We start from the raw sequence: 26,527 nt of genomic DNA on the forward strand, positions 1-26,527 counted from the left end.
ACACCTCCTCCTTCGTTTTTGAACACCCAGACCTCCTCTTCGACTGTCATTCTCAGCTGATAACTGTTCTCCAAATTTCACTAAGATAAATCGAAAAAGGTGAGGAATCTCACCTTCCCCCGTGTACCTGCCCAGGGCTGGGCCTCGCCCCCAGCTGTGAGGAGTGGACCGTCTGCCCTCCTGCGGCCAGCAGCTCTCTCGGCTGTGCCTTAAACAGCATCCTCCCTCGCACGCGCGGACATCACACCGGCAATCGCCCTCTCTTCCGCGTACTCGGTCTCGCAGTTCGCCTAGACCTCTCCCACGGACACAGAAACATGGTCGGATTTCCTCTCGACTGCTTCATTTTCCTGCTCCCATGTACAGGAAAACAAAAACGCGTCTACACTTAATGTCTCCTCTTCCTCTCCTTTGCTTCTGTTAAACACATCCCACTTCGGTTTTCATTCCCAACCAGTCCACTGAATCTGATCTTGTCAACTTCACTGAACTTCCCTGTGGCTAAGTGGTCAAGTCTTGATGTCACCTTCAGCATTTCACCCTGAGCGCCACTTAGCACACCTGACACCCTCTCCTTGGAATACTTCTTTCCCTGTTTTCTGAGACAAAAGCCTCTCTTGATTCTATTTCCCTCTTTCTTTAGGGCCCTTTGCTATTCCTCCCCCTCCTCTTGACCCCTAAATGCCAGAATGCCCCCAGGGCTCAGTCCTCTCTCTCTCTCTCTCTCTCTCTCTCTCTCTCTCTCTCTCTCTCTCTCTCTTTTTTATCTATACTCACCAGATGGTGCTCTCATTTGGTGTTAAGGCTGTAAATATCTTTTTGCTTAATATTGGCAAATTTCTCATCTCTAGCCATGGAACTCCATACGTTTGAATTGGATGTCTGTTGCACATCTCCAATTAAACAAATCTACATTTAACTTAGTGATATTAATTAATAATAAACCATATTTCTGATTTCTTGCTCCTCCCCCAGTCTTCTCCATCTTGGTAAATGGTCCATCTTTCTAGCTGCTCAGACCAAACAAACCTTGGAGTCATCCTGAACATTCACTTTCTCACAGTCCGTTATCTAATCCAATAGGAAATCCTGTTGTCTCATGCCAGGATTTTCGTTTACCACCCTGACCGTCCCGGACTGAACGACCGTTATCTCCTTCCCGTTTTCCCGGGCTGCCTCCCAAGTGGTCTCAGCTTCCATCCCGGCCTCTCCCCTTTGTGCTGCCAACACAGCTGCCAGATGGTACTCAAAGGAGGTAAATCAGCGCATACTACATTTCAACTCAAAATTTTCCAATGACTTCCCCATCTCCCCCAAATCAAAATCCTTACTATGGCTAACAAGGTCGCAGCATGAGGAATGTCCCGCTATCTTACAAGATCTTTACTCTCAGCCTCAACTACTCTCCCCTTACTGATTTCAATCCAGCATACATGTAAAAACATGCCAGAACCATAGGTAAAGATTTTATCTAAAAGATAAGGGGAAAAAAAAGGACTTTATTTTTTCTTTGCTTTACCTGCATGTGTGTATGTACGTGTATACTATCTTTATGAGCAGAAAACCACTTTAACAGTTAAGCGTATAATTATACTTTTGCACATTTTCATGGAATTTCCTTTATATAAAATATCTCCTAAAAATATAGACAGAAATTGAATTTATTGTCCTATGATGGCTTTTCAAGCCAGTGGGAAAATATGGACTAGGTAATCAGTGCTGTAGAGAGAACTAACTAGTAATCTGGAGAGAAAAGAAAAGCTATTATCCTTATAACCATCTCCTCAAGAACAAAATACAAAGAGAAGAGAGGTACTTATAAAGACAAACTAATAAAAATTCTGTAAAAAAACGTAGATGAAGATGGCATGTTTTTAATTTGGTAGCTTGGAAAAGCAGATAGAAGTCGGTCAGGTAGCATTAAGTAGAGAGTGACAGACTTGCCTGCTTAAAAATTCAGAACTAAAAATACTTAAAAATTCAGAAGTATTTTTAAAAGTTACTATAATTAAAGCTAAAATACATTTCACAAGTTGAAACAATTATTTATCTTATTTGAGACAAAAAGTTAATGTCATAAATACACAAGAGAATGAGATAGCAGACACATCTACTGGTCTCTGCTCCCAGTTCCTGGCATAGAACTAGAACCCTTGCAATTTCCTAGGTGGTAACATTTAGGAGCATCTCTCATTCGAATACTGGTCTTTGACCTCTGTTCCTGACACGGTATTTCCGGGAAACCCTTGCAATTTCTTGGTGATAGGGAAATTTTGTTCTCATGAGGCAAATCTGGGTGGGATCCTGGAAGGGGCTGGTCGCCAGAAAGACCACACCAGGATTAGAAGCCTGGAATTTTCACCCCAGCCCCCCATTTTCTTGATAAGGGAGAAGGGCTGAAAATAGAGTTAATGATCAGGCATGTCTATATAAGGCTGTGTCAATATAAGCCTCCATAAAATCCCCAGAGTACAGGATTCAGAGTTTCCAGACAGGTGGACATATCCACACAGGGAAGGCGAGGCACTCCAACTCTACCCCAAGGGAAGCTCCTGCACTGGGGACTCTCCCAGACCTCACCCTGCATATCTCTTCATCTGGCTGTTCATCTGTATCCTTTATCACATCCTTTAATTAACTGTGAATGTAAGTGCTTCCCTGAGTTCTGTGAGCCACTCTAGCAAATTAATGGAACCTGAGGAGGGGCTGATGGGATTATTCGGTGCTCACAGCCGAATGCTTGGTTAGGTACATTCTGCAGACAGTTCAAACTGCAAGACAGCCTATATTGCTGATATTCAGCCCATTCAGCCATGTGGTGCCGGCATTTTATTTTACTTTGGCTAGACTATATAAAGTCTGATATCATAATAAAAATATAAATAAATGTTCATACATCTTTTCCAATTCAGTAAATTCGTAAATTAACAAAGTAAAGTGATTACCTATCTCCCTTTGGTTTTCTCTTTTGTAGTGTCTTTCCTTTGGGTCTTCTTTCACTTCCTAAACAGGGGGTCCCACCAGGTCCTGTTACCCGTATTGATTCAAGGCCTTTGGAAGATTTCTTAAATGTGAATTCCACTGGTTCTCCTTCTTTTAGGCTTCTAAATCCTTCCATGAACAATTTGCTCTGCAAAAAGCAAGGGAGGGAGGCAGGGGGAGAGAAAGAGAGATCATGATTATTAGTGCTTTATAAATTATCTCTATGATTTTAAGATTAACATGGCAAGAAGTTCTCTGTCATCCATTACAGAGTATAAAGTCTTTTTTTTTTTTTTTTTAAGTTCGGTCAAAGTTATACCATTTAAGGATTTCCTGTTGCAATGCTGGCAGTGGGAGAATAAATCTATACCATTTTTTTAAGGCAATCTGGCAATACTTACAAAAATTTAAATGTGCATAGTCTTTGACCCAGCAACTCCACTTCAAGGACTGTCCTACAGACATACTCACACAAAGATTAAAGAAAAAAAAAGACCTATATCAAAATTTACTACAGCACTGTCTGATAAAAAAATTACAACTACCCTAATGTACATCAATGGGAAACTCATTAAATAAATTATAGTGGAATAACATAATGTAACATTGACGCATTAAAGGAAGATCTACATGTATAATGTGGGAGAATAAACAAGTAATATTGCTGAGTGAAAAAGTTATGGGTAAAGAACACTGTGTCTATCATAATGCCATCTATGCAAAGAAAATTTTTTAAAAATTAATTTCTTTATGCAAAGATGGGGTCTAGAACAATAGATTTAGCAAATCATAAACAGACATTTTCTCTGGTCCTTTTTGCAAAGATGGGGTCTAGAACAATAGATTTAGCAAATCATAAACAGACATTTTCTCTGGTCCTTTTTGGGAAAGTGGGGAAGCTTTGATATACACAGGATTGTATTTTTTTAGCATTTTATAATTTGAAAAAAGATAAGATTTTCATAATTTGAAAGCTAGTTGATTTCTGGGGGGGAAAAAGATTTCCTATAGCAAAAGTATAACCTTGGTTACAAATATTAATTGGCTCTTTTCAAGCTTTCACCAATGTGCCAATTCAAAATATACTAAAAGTAAGTCACTGGTTTTATTGATTTCTTCAAACTCCCTATGTATGTTTCACAGATCTACTCTGGAATATCATGTAGTTTTAAAGACCTTCCTGAATTTGGGGGCAAAAGAAAGCAAAATTAAACATGGTAGGAGACCTTAGCTCAAGCTCAGCCTAATAGCCATACAACACCGAATGAGCCATTTTATCACTGTGTTTATCTGTAAATTTTAGGGATCTGAGCTTCCCACTTGTGTTCTGAGGAACATCAGTTCAGAAAACACTCAGCAATAAAAGGATTTTGTGGTCAAGTAAGTTTGTGAAATGGTGTACGTTGTTTCTCATTTCAGGCACATTAGCATATTAATGTCTCTGACTTTCCATCCTCTCCCCCACCACCATGAAATAAAAATCTTGTTTGACTGTGTTTACTTAACCCAGCAATTTCCCAACCTCATTGATCCCAGAGCCCTTTCTTTAAAACTGCAGATGACTAGCATACTCTGGGAAATACCAGGCCAGAAAGTCTTCACCCCTCCCAAGCCCATGACTCTAAAGGCAGTTAAGTAATTACACACAACCAAATAATTACATGGAACACATAAAAACAACTCTTCGAAATTCAGCGCAACAGGAGACACTATTCATTGTGAAGGTAATACGATACATGACAACAGGGTTTCTAGTGCAGGTCATCTGACACTGCAAAGCCCTTCACGTGGAGTCTGCATTTGGCAGCACCTTTTCTGTCGTTTGATGCTATGTAGAAATCAGAAAAAAAAAAATCACAACTGCCTACACTGAAAAAAAATCATAGTTTCTAAAACTTTAACATCTCCAAATCTTCTATTATTATCCTCCTAAGGTAGCTCTTTACTAATTATAAAGTTATTTTTCTTTCTTTTCTAAGTCCCCACTCAAGAAAGTTCAGATTATCAAATTAGATAGAGAGGACCATAGGTCAACTACAGCTATTAAGAGAAGGAAGGGAGAGCAGTTTTAATTAGAGCTTTCAAATGTTCACGTTTTTTTTCTGTAATAATTTTATCACTTCCTTATTTCTGCACAGTCCTGGTGGATGGGTGCACTTAATTTGATTTTATTTTCTATTATTACAATTTTTGACAAGTATAAGTTCACTTATAAACCTAAAGTAGAATTCCCCTCTTACAATCATGAAGTTCTGGCTATTACGGATGATGACCTAAAAGAATAATATTTAAATTTCATCATGTACTACTCCTTGATCCCTAAATTACTACATGAGGCAAGTGAGATTCCTAGTATTTGGCAACTTAATAATATTCCAAAGAAACTGTAATAGCTTTGTAAGAAAACAAAACAAGGAACCACAGAGAATATTCTTACTTTGCTATGACATCAAAATTGCTACTATGTAGGTGGGAAAGATTTGTTCAAAGATGGGGAATTACCTTATTATATTTCTTCACAAAAATTAACATTTTCCCTTGTCTTGAAAAATTTTATTAAAGGTGCCTCCATTTTTCCAGTCACACTGGTTCCAATCCTTACTTTTATCCAAATCATTAATTAACTCTTGTGTTCTTACTTCATGAACTATTTCATCTGCCCCAACCATTTGACTGGATTGCCACTGACCTACTTCCGGTCCTAATCTCCTGCCTGGGTAAGTGTAACAGTTTCTTCACTGATATTTTAGCATCGAGGTTCCATCCTTCCTACTCCGTAGCATCTCCCACACCTGCAAATTCTCTCTGAATAAATCTAGCCTGTTAAGCTCCTGTCTCAAAAACCTACAATACTGCTCTTAGATCATAGGGGAGACGATTGATAATCTTACCTCTAGTTCTATTTCCCACTTCCCTTCCCATTTCTCTAAAACACAGCCCCTCCATTAATAAAGCTGCTGACTTGTACTTTCTGAACACACTTCAGGTTTTCTCAACTCTGTCCTCCTGTGTAAGCCGGTGGGGATGTACTCTGCTAGTCAGGGCTATCAAAATCATACAATTCAAGGCATAATTCAAATGACCCTTTATGCAACCATTCTCAATTGCTCCAGGTTGGAAATTTTCTCCTCTTTCACTAAGTGATTCTTTAATACAGTTTTTAAAATACACTGCTGTGTAATGCAGACCCTGGTGTATGCTGTACTTGTGTGCTCTTTGGTATTTATCCTCTCCCGAAGGGCAGGGATTGTGATATATATCTTCGTATTTCCCAAAGGGCTTAGCATAATGCCTGAGAATAGCTGTCATTCAATAAGTACTTAACAGCATTGTAAATGCAGCATCAGTAAAATCTTTAAGGATTATTTCAAGTCCAACTCCCACTTGAAATAAAGGTGGACTGAACTCTAAGGAGTTAAGTGAGTTGCTCATGCAAAGTCAAATTTTGCAACTCATATTTCTACTATAAAATAACTTCTCATTTTCAATGTCAAGGTGACACTGTGTATGGTACATTTAGAACAAAATGCTGATAGGATTATAATGGTTCACGGTAATAATGTTATTCTCTGACTCCACAGAGAAGTTAATATGGATCTAATTTCCTGTTCTTCCTTCTACCCATTATTTTCTAATCATCCTCACCGATAAGCCTCATAACCCATGATGTTGTTGCCCATGTAAACCAGGAATGCAGATTGACGTAGGTTTTAGTTTAATCTGTACGTCAGACCTGCTTACGGCAGGTCTTTTAGTCTCTTGGCTTACAACGTCATCTGAGACATCTGTTTGGACAAAATAGGAGTTTATTCTCTATGGAAGAGAATCACAATTATTGAGTGAATAAATGAATAAAGGAATGACCAAATGAATGAGAAAGCATTTAGAAGAAGCTGCTGACATGCTGACTAACGTCTCAGTCACTTACAATGGGGACAGGCCAATCCTGAAGGTGCACATATTAAGTTAACTCAGTAACACCACTAATTTGTGTTCCTCTTTCTTCCACCAAGATCCGGTTCCCTTTACTCCCACTTCCCTTTATTCCAAATTTCAAATTCATTGTGGCACAAATTTATTTCAGAATTATCAAAATACCGGCTTTCAATTTCCTTGATATACTCACTTTCTTCCTCTCAATCAGTTTAAAATTACTTAAAAAAAAAAAAAATAACAGGAATACTGAGTCAAATGAAACCAGCCCAAATGCTATCTTTTATTTGCCAAGTATCTCTGCCCCAGGTTCCACTTAGTAGTGAGATTACTTCTCTCTCTTGGCACATGCTTTTTCTCTCCAGCTAGACTGAGGTGTTGCTAGTTTTATACTTGATTCTCCTTGAAAGAGTGTATTTTCTTCTCTAAGAAGCACAAGCCAATTGAGGCTGGAAAAAAGTGGGCCTCAGGTTACTCTTTAAAAGCCATCAAAATGACAGTAAAATAATACAAAGGAACAGAGTCACAATGGGGAAGACTGTAAGAGAGCTGCTATCAACAGAAAGCAGAATTCAAGACATTTCTGGAAGTTAGAGTGCTGAGTGACTTAAAGAGCCTCCTCACCCTAGAAAACCTATCAAAAGGGCGTCAGCAGAAGGTGGGACCAGCATTCCTGACCGAAGCCAGAGAAAACGCCGAGATGACACAGGCACAAGGAAGGGCGAGGGAGCGGTGGGCCTGAACACAGGGGGATGATGGGAGGTTTGTTGATGGGCTAGAGAGATGCCCATGTCATCCTCCCACCGCTGTGCCCACCTACACACATGAAAACACTCAAACATTACCCTAACGCACATAATGGGAGGCCTTGCTCTTAGGAGACTGAAGGAAATAGCTGCACAACTGGTGAAATATTGGACCCTGCACACAAACCCCTATTCATTCTGATGATTAGGAAGCTGCTGGTACAGGAGGTGGCTCCCTACCTTCTCAACCTTAAATCATTCCTATCCTCATTCTTACCCGTCAGCCCTTTATCGGAAAGGCCGGCCAAGAATCACAAAACAAGCAGCATAATGGAGAAAGGCCAAGATAAATGAGGAACCAGAAGAAGTTTTATATACCATCGAATTCGTTTCTCAGATATTTGAGTCCATATAACATCACTAAAACAAGAACAAAAACAACGAGAGAATTTACAAAGCACCCTCAGAAAGTTAAAAATGATTGTTGAAATTAAGTGGGCTGGAAGCGAAAGGTTAGAAAATCTCTCAGGACACAGAATAAACAGACCCCCCCAAAAACGAGATACGTGAGAGAAAAGAAGCACAGAGGAGGTATATCCAACTGGAACTGGAGTTCCTGCGAGAGATACAGAAGATGGAGAAGAGACATTATGAAATGAGTAAGTTTCCCAGAGCTAAAGGGAATACCCAGGAGAGATCTACACTGGGTGGAGGCATTGTGGGAGTTTTTATTTGGGGGTTCAAGAAGAATGAAATTTTAATGGAGATTGAAGATAATCCAAACTGAGCTAAATAGTTCAACCATATGCTTGTGCAACAGGGTGGTTAATGCGCGTCTGGGGACAGCAAGAAGCTTAGTTTAAGTGTATGACTGTGAGGGAGTGCCCCAAAATGAGGCTGGCGAATGCAAGTCAGAGCCAGGTAATACGTATTTTTGATTGACATCCTAAGCATTTTAGGCTGTCCAAAATAAAGAACTACTGGTTTAAAAAAATGTATTTTAATTTTTTGCTTTTAGAAGTGGCAAGATCAAATTTGTGTTTTAAAAAGTATAAGTTCTCGGAGATTAAGAATAAGAGTATAACTATGAAGAATGAAAGCCCTACACAGAAACAATAGAAAAGCAAACTTCAGACAGTCATCTGTAAAGGAGCCAGGAGTCTGGCACCTACCTGACCTTTGCAAGATTTTCTGACCACAGTAACTAGTGATTTAATCTCTAGTTATTTGAGCCAAGTGATTTAAGTGATTTAATCTCATTTTCCAAACTCATGTAATCATGCTGTGTGTCAAATAAATGATCAATGCCTATACTTGACTTTATGTAATCAAAGAGTATATAAACAAGCTGCTACTTTTCATTAAAGGCCAGGCTCAGCTTAAAATATATTTACACACACACACATAATCTCTTTGACAATACCGTGGATGTGTGGACACATGAGGAATGTATGTGGGATGCCTGTTACAAGCCACTGTCACGGTCCTACCCAGAGATGGTTACAACTCAACTGAAAAATGAGAGGAGGAATTGGTTTTGAAGAACACTTCAGGAGTCATGCATATCACCTGCTATAAATTATTACTTCCCCACGTAACAATTTATTGTTAAAAACTCAAATTCAAATATATTGTTTCTCTTCAATATTTTAATGAGGCAAAGACCATTCTTTTCTAAGGTATTCGTGGAAAAAATATACAATTAGTGATAGGCAATTAATTATTATACAATATGCAATGGTAGAGATACTACACGATATGCATGAGTAATGGCCAACTGACACTCCGAAAGACTACACATTTTTAGTCTACATGCCAAGATACTCCAGGAATAATTAAACCTGAGGACCCACAAGAACACAAGGAAAAGATCAAGGGACTAAATATCGGGACATCTGGGATCCAGCATCAGCCCCAGTTACTGTGTTGCACAACCATAGACAAAATGCTTACTATTAGGTGAATCTCCCTCTTTTCTTTTTGTTATACAACTCAGGTCTCTAGCCTTTATTATAACATTTTTCAAAAAAATTCTATGACTTCACTCTATGTAGACATAGATAGAAATGAATCAGTAACTTTGTTAGTCAATCTGAAATTTCCCTTTATACATTCTTACTGTTTCCCAATTGACTGAAGGGGAGCAAGATTTTAGTTCTTAACATAACTAAAATCTTCAGGAAAACAGAAGCTAAAAGGAATACAGTGGCACTGTAGAAACCAATGTTTACTGAGCTTTACCCAAGTAGATAAAATCCAGTTTAGTCCCAATCAGATCACTAAACTTCACATAAATAGGACAAAAAAGAGATTTTTCTACTTTTCTTGAATATTAAAAGAAGTCTTAAGTAAATCCCTTCATTTGGCTTGGACTTCAACACTGAGACACACACACGGAAACTGGCACACTGTTGGAATGGCATTTTAAAAGGCGTAATACAAAGTATGCAGGGATGAAAGGTAGATTGGATAGTGGGTGCTAATTACCACCTCAAGCTACATGACCATAGTGTGTTTAAAAAAACTCTGTGCCCCATTTTCCTTATCTATCAACTGGGAATAATAATATCTTTTTGGAATAAAAAATATCTACTACAGTCGTTATTGTTAGATCCCAAATAATTAATGTGAAATGCCTATAACAGTGCTTAGTGCATTGACCAGAACCTAAATAAAGAGTTTCTACTATTTATATCAGTATCCAGTCTGCTCCTCTACCCACTCAGTCAAGTACAGGGGAAGCAAGGGAAACGAACAGGTTCAATAACCTATTCTAACCCTGACGCTGTGGGGAAGGTTTTCACCTATTAACTTCATCCAACCTACTCTTCCCCTTGACCCCCACCTGGAAAATGTCTGCACATTACCGAGTTTAGTTTAAACATTATCTCATCTTTAAATCCCTTCATGACATTCTAGAGCAAATACAGGCGCTCCTTTTCCAGTGCTCCAATTACACAGAGTATATATCACCGCTGTGACTTCTATGAGACTGTATCATCATTTGTCTGTTTTCTTCTAAGGATACAAAGGAAATAGCATAATTGTTCATTTACATCCTGATGCCTAAAACCATCCCTAAAACATAGCAGGTACTCAGTATATAATCAAGGCAGAGGAAGAGAATAAAGGTGGAGGGGAACAAAGGGAAAAGGGAGAGTTAGAGAAAGCAGAAAGTAGCTGTGACTTTCTCTCCTGCAGTTGAGGACATTTAGAGGCACAAGGTCCAATCTGATGAATGGTAGAGCCAGGACTCAAAGCCACATCTGTGGACACCAAAGCCATTGTATACCATGATGCGTAGTGTAACACTTTCCGTAATTATTTCAATTATCCCTCAACACCATAATCACAATAGTAAGGTTTACGAACTCGAAGCTATAGGTGTCTAGCAAGGCCTCTCTACTCAACTCATGGTCATCTCTTATCCCTTAACTGTTTTGTTGTGATTGATAAGCTGGACTTCATTAAAAACTTCTACTATACAAAAGACAATGTCAAGAAAATGAGAAGATAAGTCATAGACTGAGAGAAAATATTTGTAAAAAAAAACCTTTGATAAAGGACTGTTTTTCAAAATATAGAAAGAACTCTTAAAACTCAACAATAATAAAATGGACAACTAAATAAAAATACAGGCCAAAGACCTTAACAGACATCTCAACAAAGAAAATATACAGATGGCAAAGACATATAGGAAAAGGTGTTTCCCATCACATGTCATCAGGGAAATGTAAATTAACATCAACGAGATACAATTATAAACCTATTAGAATGGCCAAGATCTGGAACACTGACAACATCGAATGCTGAGAAGGATGTGGAGGAGCAGGAATTCTCATCCATTGATAGTGGGAATGCAAAATGATGCCGTCACCTTGGAAGACAGTTTGGCAATTTTTTAATAACAAAGCTAAACATACTCTTACCCTACAACTCAGCAGTTGTGCTCCTTTGTATTTATTGAATGGAGTTCAATACTTACATCCACATAAAAACATGCATGAGGATGTTTATAGCAGTCTTGTTCATGACTGCCAAAACTTGGAAGCAACTAAAATGTCCTTCAATATGTGAATGGAGAAATAAATTGTGGTATATCCAAGAATGGAACGTTATTCACCACTGAAAAGAAATGACCTACCAAGCCATAAAAAGACACACAGGGACCTTAAATGCACATTACTAAGTGAAAGAAGCCAATCTGAAAGGGCTACATATTGTCTGATCCCAGTTATATGACTTTCTGAGAAAAGTAAAACTCTGGAGATGGTAAAAAGATGAGTGCTTTCCAGGGGTTGGGAGCAGACTGTGGAAGGGATGAACAGGTAGAACACAAAGGATTTTTAGGGCAGTGAAAATACTTCTGAATGATACCATAATAATGCATACCTATAATCATACAGTCGGCTGAACCCACAGAAGGTACAGCACCAAAAGTAAGTCATTATATAAACTACAGACTTTAATGTGATTATGATGTATTGATGAAGGTTCATCAACTGAAATAAATGTACCTCCCTGGCAGGGGTTGATGATAACGGGGGAGGCTGCACATACGGAGGTAGTAGGTCTATGGGAAACCGTGGTGCTTTCTTTCAATTTGGTGACCTAAAGCTGCTCTAAAAAAATAAAGTATTTAAAAAAGGGCATAACTTAAAATGTTACACAAATAAATAAAAACGACTGATTTAAAAATACAGCTCTGATTTTACCTGAAGTGGTAAGACACTATAAGTCTTATGTATATTATGGAAAATTTCCCCCAAGAAATTTTAAGAACACAGGTGTACTGAATATTTATGTACTGCGGTTCTTTGGAGAGCCACAAACCACTGTTATTTCTAGGATGTTTTTGTCCTCACTCCCAAAACCAATGTTCACCCTCTTGTGACACCATCCTCTTTGAGAATGAATGCTTTAGGGCAAACTAAAAATAATACAAAAAGATGTAATTAAATGGAACTTTAAAAATATCATATTAACATAGAAAAAGGCATAAATAAAAGGAAAGAGGTTAGAAAATACATGAGCTAAACAAAAAATAGCAAAGTGGTAGATCTAAATCAAACCATATAAATAAATACATTAAGTATAAAAGGACTTAACACTCCAGTCAAAATGCAAAGATTGATAAAACATAAAAAAAGCAAGATCTGACAATGTGCTCTTTACAAGAGAACCACCTTAACTATAAAGTTACTAAAATATTTTTAAAAAGAGGATGGAAAAGACATACCATGAAAATGACAAGCAGTGAGAAGGCGACAGCTATGTTAACAGTAAACATGACTTCAAGACAAAGGATGTTACCAGAAATAAAGAAGGCTATTTCATAATGAACTAAACACAACTTTTTAAGATGTGATAATCATAAATTACCTGGCAACAGAATTCTAAGATGTATAAATCAAGAATTGACAAAATTATAAAAAGACAAATCCCAATCATAATAGGACAAAAGATTATTTAAAAAACTTTATTAACTACTTTGCCCTAATTAACACACCTTTGCCCTAAAGTACACACATCAACTACCAAGTAGACACCTTGCAATTCCACATGGCCCATTTACCACATTAGACCTAAGCTAGGCCAAAAAAAGAGTCTCAATACATTTCAGAACATCTTACAAAATATATATTCTGGTAAAACGGAATTAGAATAGAAACCAATACCAGTAAGATAGGTAGACAAGCAAATTATAATATTATAATATATAAATAATATTTTGATTATATATTATAATTATATATTTTATATTATATGAAACAGTATATTTAATATAAAGTTAATAAAATTTATATTTTATAATATATAAAATAAATGAGTGTATTAATATGTCAAATATTAATAAAAATAAAAATTATCAATCACATATTTAAAATGATAAAAATCAATAAAATTATTTTATAATATATTTTATATTACAATATTATGTTTTATATATTTATATTTTATAATATCGTAAATTTTATAAACAGATGAAAGAAATACCAAGGAAATTTGTTTAATGTTTTAACTGAATGATAAACAAAATATAACAAATCAAAATTTATGGTATGTGACAAAAACCATAGATAGAGGAAAATTTACAAATTTAAATGCTTATATTAGAAAAAAGAGGTCTCAAACCATTACCATAGGGTTTCACCTTAAGAAACTAGGGGGGAAAAAAAGGCAAAGCAAACCTTAATTAGTAAACAGAAGAAAATTATAAGAACTAAAGCTTATCAAGAAGATGGGGGAAAAATTAGAGAAAATTAAGAAACCCAAAAGTCGGCACTTTGAGCAAAACTAATAAACCCCTTTAGTAGGCTGGTCGGAAGGAAAGAACACAAATTACAGAATGAGGAGAGAGCCTCTCACTGCCAATCCTACAGACATTTAAAGGATAGGAAAGAAATATTAGAATAAATGATTGTCAATAAAATGGACAACTTAGGAGATATGATAGTTCTTTGAAAAAATACGACTTAATTTAAAGAGAAAATAATAACTGGAAATAAAATTCAACAAAAACCCTCATCCAACTAGGAACAGAAAAGCAAACACCCACACTCCACTCAATGACCTCTACGTAAAAACAAAAAGCTTAATAATGAGATATTGAACACTTTCCTCCTCCGACTGGGAAGGAGGCAAGGATGACTATGCGACATCGGGCTGGAGGTCCTAGCCACTTTAATAAGGGCAAAAAGGGGGGTAGAAATGTATTTAGTCTTTGTTCTTGTTTCTGGCACAGAGCTCCTAAAACTCCAGGGATTCCCTCAAGGTGCCTTTTGTTGTGTTAATAAAGTGACTTTGGGAGAACACCTAAGGATGGGCACTGGGTGGGTGCCAGGGGAACAAACCAGACAGTCAGAGAGTTGGAACTTGCAGTCCCATCCCGCTGACCTCCAGGGAGGGAAGAGTGGCTGAAGAGTAAGTTCAACTACCAATGGCCAACAGCTTAATCAATCCTGTATTTGTAATGAAGCCTCCACAGAACCCAAAAAAATTGGTTTCGAAGAGCTTCTGGGTTGGTGAACATGTATCGGTGCTGGGAGAGCGGTACACCTTAAGGGGCATGGAAGCTCCATGCCCTCCCCACACCCTGCCCTGTGCATCTCTTCCATCTGGGTGTTCCTGAGTTACAGGCTTTTATAATAAACTGGTAAACTAGTAAATAAAATGTTTGTCTGAGTTTGTGAGCTGCCCTGGCAAATTTATCAAACCCAAGAAAGGGTCATTGGAACCTCCAATCGACAGTCATTAGGTCAGAAGCACAGGTGATAAGGTGCACCTGCAATTGGCATGTGAAATGGGTGGGTGGGTGGTCCTGTAGGACAGAGTCCTGTGGCATCTGATGCTTTCTCCAGGTAGCTGCAGAACTGAGTTGAATTATAGGACACTACGCTGGTATTGGAAAATTGCTGGGTGATGTGGGAAAAAAAAATCTACCAATCGGAATTAGAATTAGAATCTTCTGGGGCAACTAGAACTTTCACACTTTGTTGGTGGGAGTATAAAATGGTAGATTTACTTTGAATAAAGTTCAGCAATTTCTAATGGAATTAAATATATACCTATCCTATGATCCACTGTTTCATTGCTGGTTTTTGCCCATGAGAAATAAAAACACATGTCTACCCAAAGACTCGTATGCAAATGTTTATTATGGTTTATCGATAATAGCTAAAAACTAAAAACAGTGTAGATGTCCTTAAATAACAGAAAAGATAAATAAATTGTGCTATATACATACAACAGAATACTACTGAGTAATAAAAAGGAATGAATTCCTGGTGTATTTGTAATAGTGTACATCACAATACTTGTCAAGAACTGCAAAGGGTCTTTGATTTTACCTCAAGTGCAAGCTAAAATATTAGCCTGCTAGAATTTCATAGATGCTGGTAGAAGGCACAATACTATAGTCAAAGACAAAGGACAGTTTACTATTTGGAGCAATAGCAATAACCAGAGAATCAGCAATTTTGCCCCAGCACTACAAGCCCCTATTCCCACATAGTGATGTGAAGGTCAAATAAAACCTACGCACACAGTGGGTTGCTTGACAAGAGGAACACTGGCCTTAGGGGACCTGAATTTTTTATAATGGACAGTAGGCATGCTTGCCCTTTACTCTGGAAGGAAACACTATATACTCGTTCCTGGGGTCTCTGCTATATAAACATCCTTAAAAAGATAATCCAGAATGTAAGAGTCAGTGCCTCACTCACAGACATGGAGCATCTGAGAGACCCAGGGAAAATTGTCTTTGAACAATACTGAGTAAAAGCAGCCTTCAACAAAGAGTATGGATTGTGTAGTTCCATTTATTTGAGTTTCTAGAACAGACAAAACTAAATTATGGTAGGAAAAAAATTACAGTATCTGTTGCCTGTGGGTGAGTGAGTAGGCAGGTATACAGATTAACTGAAGAGGGACATGAGGCATCTTTCTGGAGTGATGATAAAGTTCAATGTCTTGAGAGTGGTTCAGGTTACCAAAGTGTAGACATACATCAAAGTTATTGAATGGTGCACTTACAATTTGTATGTTTCATTGTATATCAATTTTACCTCAAAAAAGATATTGAACTCTACTTAATGATCTGCATGCTGAAGGATTTAGGGTGGGAGTGTATTGATGCCTGCAACTTCTTTTGAAATGCATCAAACAGATAGATTAATAGATCCACAGAGAGGTAACAGATGTAGTTACATGAAAAAAACAAGTATAGGAAAATGTTACACAATCTAGATGTTTGATGTAACGTTTGCTGTTAAAATTCTTTTAACTTCTTTGTATGTTTCAAATTTTTCATTTAAAAACACATCTTTGCCAATGCTTTATGGGTGAGAGATATCTTAGCAAACAAATTTGAATTTTAAAAAATAGTAAGTGGAAACTGAATGTTATATTGTTATATATTGATGTGTGTATGTGTGTGTGTGTGTGTGTGTATACAGTTACACTTTGAAGTTGAAAATAAAGTTCTTATTAGTAAAGCCAGCATGTACATGGCACTATATCTGACATTGCCAACACATTTTAAAAAATTAAATATTCTAGTGACAATTGCAATCTGACATTTTATGTTACTTGTATAACTGGAAAAGGGGATAAAGTGGATGTGGGGGAGAGAAAGAGAGGTGAGTAAGAAGCAATGAGTATATGAACATGAATGGCACTGAAAATATATGGATGTAAGAACTTTGGAGTGAATGCAGAATTATTTTCAGAATGTACACTCTGGCTGCTGGCTGATGCCTGAATTTGAAAGGCAGCAAGGAGGTGATTATGAGAACAATACATGGGACAGAGATGATGAAACCAAAGAGAACCACTGATACGGAGATCCTGCTCCTTTTTAGCATATTTTCCAAGAGGAGTTACCCTTGATCCTTTCCTCCAAGGCAGTTTCTGGCCTCTGCATGGAACTGACTGGCTTTGGCAACAGTACAGTATTCATACTTTATTACAATGATGGCTGATAGAGACAGATACAAGGAAGATGGATCAGTGAGAAGTGTGTCCACATTCCCTTTAAAGCTAAAGAAAATATTGGGAACTTCTCAAGCTGACAGATCACAAAAACTCCAAACTTTATCTTTTTGGCTTTATCCAGTGCAAACCAAACAAAACACCAAAACTCAGTTTTCTACCACTCCTTCTGTTTATGCCTATCTGAAGCCCTGCAAAAGAGTGATTTTTAAACCGTGCTATTTAAAAAAACCTGGAGTTCAGTGAAATGCCTCAGTGAATCTATACTAACTGAGTTGCATTTCTATTTTAAGTATATTATTAAAGTACCTTAAAATCTGTAATAGACAACATTGGTACACTAAACTCTAAATTAAATCAGTGGAATCCCTGACATGTTACTTGGTAGCACTAGGTTTACATATCTTTTGTGTGTGTGCAGATTTCAGGAGTTTCTACTGGTGTCTTTCAGTGCATGTATTAACAGTGTGCTTCTGATTTACGATCTTTATTGCTTTTATTAAAGCATCTGGCTTGTTCACGGCCCTTCATTAAAAAAAAAATCAAACAAGTGCACTTACTACTGGACAACACGTGATAATGCACAACTGTGGCAAGACCTAGGCACGTAAGGTAACTGTGAGCTGTTTATAACAAGTGGACATGACCGTGCTCTACACTCCCCTGCGAGTTCTTCCAAGCTGAGTATCGGTGTGAGGGTGAAGAGAAAATAACGACCTTTAAAGCTAGAAAATAGATTTCTATTTCTTGATTAAAAGCAGGACATGTAATGGACAGTGACTGTAATGGGGTATGCGGTGGGGACTTGATATTGGGGGGAATCTAGTAACCACAATGTTGCTCATGTGATTGTACATTAATAATACCAAAATAAAAAAAAATTTTTTTAGAAAGCAGCACATGTAAAAAGAAATGCATCAAGTCTTCAGACTCAAGGTAAAACGATTTCCATTAAACTAACAACAGTTAATCTTCAATTGTTTCCATGACATGGAGAGTGCCCGAAACATTCATATAAAACAATCATTCAAAGGCAAGCAAGTATTATTTGATACTGTGATACTTCTTACTGAAAATAAAAAATTCTCAGTATAGGTTTCAAATAATGAAATTTAGCTAAGTGTTCACATGATTGCTGTTCAGACAATGTATTTTCAAATACAGAATGCAAGTAAGGCTGTTAATTTATGCTTAATGTAAATCGAAGAACAGTGGTTTAGAATACAAAATAACATCATTAAAAATAAGCTACTAAATTGAATAGGAAGGAAAAAACAGGAATGGCCAGGGAAGCAGCTTATTGATTTAGCAATGTGATGTATGTACAATGTTACTACTGGGCTTACAGAAATAAGGTCAGCAATAAAGTTAAAGTTTGAACAAAATAAAAGAAATGCAACTGAAATTTGATCTGACAGAAGAATACTGATATATTTGCAATATTTTTTAAATGACAGCATAGAATAACTTATAATTTTCAAAAGGATATATTTAAAAATATACATGTGTATTTTCAACCAGGAAAGTTAAGTTAGCTGAGGAAATCTGATCAGTTAAAACCACCCAACTGGACAATTATAATTCAAGGATGCAAGCAGTTGTTAAACATTGCCAGGGGTTCAACACAGAAACAGAATGTCCTACATTTCTGTGAAGCTTCTGAATTCCTGAGGAGTACTCTGAATTCATTTTCCCTTTTTCTTTTTTTTAAAGATACTGCTATTGAGGAAAATAGCTCACATCTTTTACAGAATATTAATGTTCTTATTTTCACTATGTTTACTGAATATAATTTTCAACAAGTTGTCAGGAGTGAGCAGCAGTTCTTAAGTCATAGAGCTGTAGAATTTGAAGCTGGAAGGGAATTTAATGCATCTCATTCCGGAAGATAAATAGATTGTAAAATGCATTAGAATAGCAAGGGCAAAAATAAATTACAGAACGTGCATAAGTAGAATGCCATGATAACAGCCATTACAGCTGTTAAAACATTCTGGCGGCCCTCACTTCAGGGCAAAGGTGGACTTCCAACTCACTATGGTCTTTTAAATTAGGCAGACCATGTGACTTGCTTTGGCCAATGAAATCTGAGTAGAAGTGGCTTGGATATTTTTGGATAGAAGCTTTTAAAGTTGGTATACAATCTACCATATTTCCCTTCCTATGAGACACTACATATACCACATTGTACATGTGGTGTGGAGATTAATTCACTGTGTATGCCACTGAAAGTTTGAGACTGATTGTTATTCAAACATAGCCTACACTGTCCTCTGAGTGGTACAGAAAAAGGAATCTACAAGTAAGTTGTGGCCATACCCCAAACCTAAAATATAATCTTCAGATTGGTGAATGGGAGGCAAGAAAAATTATACTGGATGGCAATCCATGCTATGTGGTGTCAACACTTTTAGTAAAACTGCCACATAACAAAGTATCTCGGTGACTTTTAAAGTCCCACAGCCAACGATGGACAGTGACTGCAAGGGGGTGCGGAGGGGGGCTTGATAATATGTGTGAACGTTGTAGTCATAATGTTGCTCATGTGAAACCTTCATGAGATTGTATATCAATGATATCTTAATAATAATAACTAAATAAAATAAAAAAGAACAGCCAAGTATCATCAGACACTTAAAAATGGAAGAAAGGAGCCAAAATAAGCAAACAGTAAAAAAAAAAAAAGAGCCTGGAGAAAATAAGACACATGCAGGGACAAGAATCTTAAGAAGCTGCAATTAATATCCCCAGATAGATAAAAGATTGTACCTTTCATATCACATCCATGAAACAATTCAGTATCCTCCTGAAAACAAGAGCTCTTAAAAAGTAAATACGCAATTAAGAACAGCAAAAATTCAACAGAAGTGTTAGAAAATTGAATCTTCCAAAAAGAGCAGAAAGATAGAAATGATGAAAATTAGAGTGAAAGACCAATTAAAATACTTCCATTGACAAGAGTTACAGAAAAAATGAACTAAGAAGGGCGGGAAGACTTTACTGGGAACAATTCAAGAAAAGAGTAACATGAGTTTTCACACTGAAAGAACCAAGCTGGGAAAAAAATTACCCTGAAATGTCATGGGAAACCTCAGGACAACCCAGGTTTGGGGGGGAAGGTGAAATCTAAAAGCTTCTGAGGGGCAACAAATGAAAAGGTAGGGTCTTATAAAACGGAATAAAAATCAGAATGGCATCTGAATTTCCAGCAATAACAATGAGCACTGCAAGATAACGGAGAAGCATTTTCAAATCTGAAGAAGGCACTTTTCCAAGCGAACTCAGTTCCTAGTCAAGCTCCCAGATACACAGTCTTGAAAACTTCCTCCTCAAGAAGCAGTTGAAGGATGTGTTCCACCAAAACACTGGAGAAAACCAGGAAAGACAAAGACATGAGCTCCAGAAATAGGAGAGGCAAAGGAAATTTCCAAGTGAGATTAAAGGAAAGCGTGGGACAATAGCTGCCCAATAGGCCCGTACAGAGTGACAGACTTTAGATTGGAGAAGAGTGTGGTAAACTCCAAGAAAAAAAAATGGACTGGCAATTGATATGAGATGTTTGAAGTCACTGAGTACCTTTCCACTTCCGCTGAAGATTTTGGAGACATAATAATGATACATACATAGAAAACTGAGCCAAAAAAAGAAAAAGAAAAAGAAAAAGCAATTATTAACTCTAACAGCTGCTTAAAAAGGGGGGGACGACCAACTACAGTATACTATGATTCCTCTGTGAATATTTACATAGCTATAATAAATACTAAATATTTATTTAACCAAAAATTGTGCTAACCTGTTTCTTTAAAGACTGGGGGAAGGGATAGTATAAAAAAGTTAAATATTTATCTTCTGCTACAGGAAGTCAATAGACAGTAACTGGGGAGAAAAAAGAAATACTGTGAAACATGGCAATCAACAAGAGAAGCCGCAGCCAGACTATTTTAATTCTGTTCACTGTACCAAAAAGGAAGTAGGGGTGGGGAAGAAAGAGGTATAGGACTGTTCTTCCACTTTCCCCTTTATGCCTTATAGAACTATTTGATTCTTTAAACTATTACTTTGATAAAATTAATTTAAAAAACAAAATCAAAAGAGAGAGATCTAAACTCACCATCTCCAATGCTTCCTCAGCCATTTACTCCTCAGTCCTGGGTAAAGGGTCCTCGGCCCTGAACTCTACAGAAATGCCTGTGACCTTTTTGGTGTGAACCCAGTGTACTCTTCAGTTTTGTGTTCATGTTCCTTGATTTTTAAATTATTATTTCCGAATGGTCCTCCTTGGCCTTCTCACTATATCTTCCTATAAAGCTTTGCCTGGGGTATTTTCTATATTCCCTTACTTTCAACTTCTGTTTACATAACTCCCATTATGGTATCTCCACACCACACTTCTTTACACACTCCAGCCTCATATATCTGCTTTCTACATAGCTCCACATAACTCTCTCTCATTATTTCTAAAATTGAACTGATAGCCTCTGCAAATAATAATGAGCACATATAGCGCTCACATGCCAGAAACGAGTCAAAGTATTTTACACACATTAATTCATGTGTTAATGAAGTGAATTAAGAAAGTTAAGGCACAAAGAGATTAACTAGTCTAAGTTAGTAAGACTGACTAGCTAACACGCCTTTGGCCGTAAAGTTAATAAATGTCACTAGGATTTTAAACCAGTCAGCGAAGTTAATAAATGTCACTAGGATTTAAAACCAGTCAGTCTGGCTTCGAAATACAGCCTCTTAGTCACACCGTGTGACCTCACCGGTCAATTCCTCTTAAAGTATTGTTCACCCATGGAAAAGTCACTATCGTCCATCCCACTGCTTTGCATAGAAACCTCCATCTCCCTCAGCTCCACATCAATGAGTCACCAAGTTGAATTAATTAATACAAATTTCACCTCCTTGACACCTGCAGAATCTGCTCCCTTCTATCCATTTTCCTGAAACAGTTTTTCATGCCTCACTTCAAGGGGAACAAGAGCTTCCTACTGGTCTCTGCTTCCAGTCCATTCTCCACACTGCTGCTGCAGCGGGCATCCTGAAGCACAGACCCGCTCCTCTCTCCCCACATCTCCCTGCTCATATATCTATATATACAGGCTCAAATGTTCTCAGGGTGTTCCCAGTGCTCAGCATGAAGTTCGGACTCCTCAGTCCCTTAATTCCCAGCTTCTGCCTCTATTCCCAGGCTTGACTCCACGCGCTCTTCTACACCGCCCTATGCTTGGCCTGCAGACCTCCCACTCCAGGGTCCCCGCACATGCTCTTCACTCTGCCTGGAATGCCCTCCCACCCCTCTCCACTTCTCGCCCTTGGCCCAGCCTCAGTTGGACGGCCTCGTACCTGGTATGCCTGGTACACATCTATGAGACACGTGCCTGCCTATTGCAATACTGTGTCTTCCCCTCTGAATGGACTGCAGCTCCAGAGGATGGCACCACTTGAGTCCATCCATCCAACAGGAAACTGAGGCAGACGGTCATATAACTGCCGAGTGCCACACTGCGAGTGATCGGGGGAAAAGCTATCTAATCCAGATCTGCATGACCGAGAAGCTAATGAAGGTTTTGTGCAGAACATAGTGAAAGCAATATTTTATGATAAACTGCTGGAGAGTCCTTATATTCCTGGGCAGTGGTTTAGGGGCTTCTACAGCTTGGTTGCCCTTAAAATGATTGGAAGTTAAGGGCAGGACTTCTCCTGGCAGCCTCATCGCACCTCCTCTTTCTCATTCTGTTATGTTTTCCATTCAAAGTCATAGCACTTTTATAAAAATTATACCTGAGGGAACAAAGTGTCCAAAATTAGCTATTATAAAAAAACAGACTTTTTAAGAAATATTTTATTTAAGTCTAAATCCCAAATTAACTTTAGAAAATCAAAAGTCCAAAGTTGTTAAAGCAACAAAATTAAAAATAAACAAGTAGGGACATCAAACTAAAAGGATTCTGCATAGCCAAGGAAACCATCAAACAAAATGAAATGGCAACCCACTGAATGGGAGAAAATCTCTGCAAATCATATATCTGCTAAGAAGTTAATATCCAGAATATGTAAAGAACTCATACACCCCAATCTGACTAAAAAAAAAACAATCCAAATCCAATTAAAAACCAGAGGGTCTGAATAGACAATTTTCAAGACATACAGATGGCCAAGGGGTGGACAAAAAGATGCTCACCACTACTAATCACCAGGGAAATGCAAATCAAAACCACAATGAGACATCATCTCACAGCAATCCGAACAGCACGTATCAAGAAGACAAGAAATGACAAGTGTTGGTAGGACATGGAGAAAAGGGAAGTCTTGTGCACCTCTGGTGGGAATGTAACTTGGTGCAGCAGCTATGGAACACAGTATGGAGATTCCCCAAAAAATTCAATATAGAACTACCATGTGAGTCAGCAATTCCACTTCTGGGGAGCTGAAGAAAACAAAAACACTATTTCAAAAAGATACATGCACTCCCATGGGTTCACTGTATCATTATTTACAATAGCCAAGATCTGGAAGGAACCTAAGTGTTCACTGATAGATGAAAGGATAAGAAAAACATGGGATATATATACATATATATACACAATGGAATAGTATTCAGCCACAAAAAGAATGAAATCTTGGCATCTGCAAGAACGTGGAGAGACCTGGAGGGCACTGTGCTAAGTAAAGTGAATCAAACAGAGGAAGACAAGTGTGGTATGATCTCACTTATATGTGGAATCAAAAAAAAATCCAAGCTCATAGAAACAGGGAACAGATTGGTGGTTGCCAGAAGTGGGGCGCAGGTATAATGGACAAAGGGGATCAAATGTATAAATTTTCAGTTATAAAATAATTAAGTCATGGGAAAAAACTGCTTGAAGTCTTCTAACTACTTAGCAGCGGTGGCTGGGACAAGATCACATTTCCTGTCTTCAAAATTAGTGTTTTTATTACCTACACAGTGCTGTTTCCCAGAAGCCAACTTTATAGTATCTTATACCTTAACATGGTCAATCTCTATTACTGATTAACTTAAAGGAAACTTTCCTCATAGTAAAGTTAGCTGACTTGCAAATCTACCAGCATTATAATATACTGTCAAAGTTATAAAACATCTGTCCAGTTTGGAAAAATCACAATGATTTCAATCAACTTCACTTTAAAAGCCATGGATAAGGCTATCCTAAGACATCCATATATCTCGGCTATTGTAAATAATGCTGCAAGGAACGTGGGGGTACATATACCTTCTCAAATTAGTGTGTTTGTTTTCTTCAGATAAAGGCGCAGAAGTGAGACTGCTGGGTCATGTGTGTGTGTACATATGTATGTATGTATGTGTTTATAAGAGTGTTGAAATAAAATTTTACGCAATGACAGGAACTGTCCATATTTATACCATTCAAGATGTTAGGTACCAACTAGACACATGTGGCTAATGAGCACTTAAGATATGGTTAGCACAACTGAGAAATTCAAGTATTTTATTTAATTTTTATTAAGTTAAATTTAAACAGTCACACAGGCTAGTGACTACCATCTTGGTAACCAGTCTCAGAGTCATGCCATAAAGATCTAAAAGGTAACTTTGCAAAGGGGTTTTAAAAATAAATTATATCTCTATACTATTAATGTAAAAGAATTAACTTAGGCACTCACTATGAGACACATTATTTTCAAATGTTTTTATTAACTCTAGGACCACCTTGATCTTCCAATCTATGTATCAGAGACCAGGATATTATATAGCAGGGGGAAAAAACCTTTATGGCTGGTGCAAGGTTGGGCAAAGAATAAACAAACCTTCCTCCTCTAAAAAAACTCAGAGGGTCTCTTCAAGTGCCCAGCCTGCTCCAATGATCACAGAAGGGTCACAAAGCCCCGGGGGATCTTTCCAGGCATGAAACAAGTTCCACAACTCTGCTCTAATTCTTCCACTGGATAAATCATTGGATACATGTAAGGCAACATCCCAGCAACGCCACATTACAATTTTTACGTTACTAACCACTTGCTCCAAATAACCAGACAGAAAAGAAAAGGATGTCATTTTAGGGAAGAACTTCATTAACTTATGACCATGCTATGCATTTTATTCCCCCTCCCCTTTCTCTAATATTAAAATATTTGTCTAAAAAAATTTATCTTCCAGCCAGGGACATAGGTTTCTTTTTGATACCAAGAAAGATTTGGAGAAGGGCTCATTTTATTCAGATATCGTAATATTTCCTCAATTAGGCCATCATCTTTCAGGAATACTGTTTCAGCTTCTGTATTCCTGTCAGCGCACTTCCTTACACTATTTTCTCCTGTCCTCTGCATCCATCCCCTCATCGCCCTCATTAATGACTCTCCCTTTCTCTTACACAAGTCCCTTCCCTTAGAACCCCGACCTCTAACTGCACTCGGCCCTCTCCCAGTCTGTTCACCTAGCCCTGTACAGGCCCACAGGGTCGTGGATGGCTCAACACAATCACTTACTACCATAAATAAGTCAAGCATAAATCTTGCTGACAGTGGGAGATCTGGACCAGGAAATAATACCAAAAGAAATGTCATCTTCAAGTATAAAAAGCTGTGATTTGTGTGTGTTCCAAGGGCAAGTGATTTGTATGTGTTCCAGAAGGCACAGCATATGGACACTGTATATATCCACGTAAGTGTGATGCTCAGCTTGCTTAAAAACACACATAGTGACTCTAGGCCAGAGACAGGCTTCTGAAAAATGTTGGTTAAGGGTGGGCATCGGATTGACTTAGAAGATCCTCCTTTCCTATCTGCATATGTCGGTGGCAATGAATGAAGTAATAGCAGCAGGTCAAAGGCTTCTAGTGGGATGAGATAAAAAACTGAAAATACAAACAAAATGTAAAATATATACAAATGTCAGGATATTTGTGTGTTTTCGCACCTGGCATTTATAACCTATTTCTGACATTTAAGGGAATTAGTAATATGAACTGGGGTTCAAGGAGATGGAATTTTTTTTACAACAAGAGGCGATGTTATCACAGTATGAATCAGCAGCATGACTTCGGCTATACTACTTAAGCTCTCTGTATATAATAATAATAATAATAATAATAATAATAATAATAATAATAATAATAATAATAATAATAATGCCTAAGTAGGGTTGTTATAAAAATTAGATGAGTTCATATACGTCAACTGCTTAGAACAGCACCTGGCATATAGTCAACCCTATACTGAGACCACACAAACATTAAAAGGTGACTTTGCATGCAATGTGATTAGCATTTTTGAAATGTTGGTTAAGTAATTGCTATTGTTTTCCCCCAACCCCCATCACAAAGAGTACCTATTAATTTTTAAAAATACAGATAATAAAAACAGTGGGTAAAAATCACCTGAATTCCCAT

At 37.5% G+C, this 26,527-nt stretch overlaps 1 protein-coding gene across 2 annotated transcripts in view; it reads right to left on the reverse strand.

The window, feature by feature from the left end:
- The window catches only part of LIN28B (lin-28 homolog B), a 126,612-nt gene that overhangs the window by 55,007 nt on the left and 45,078 nt on the right, over positions 1–26,527 (reverse strand). For both annotated transcript variants that reach the window (XM_073220853.1, XM_073220854.1), the window contains one exon: positions 2,946–3,130. In XM_073220853.1, coding sequence (XP_073076954.1) covers positions 2,946–3,130 — 185 coding nt within the window. The remainder of the gene's footprint in view (positions 1–2,945; positions 3,131–26,527) is intronic.

This window comes from Manis javanica, chromosome 13, assembly GCF_040802235.1.
Source record: "Manis javanica isolate MJ-LG chromosome 13, MJ_LKY, whole genome shotgun sequence".
NCBI lineage: Eukaryota > Metazoa > Chordata > Mammalia > Pholidota > Manidae > Manis > Manis javanica.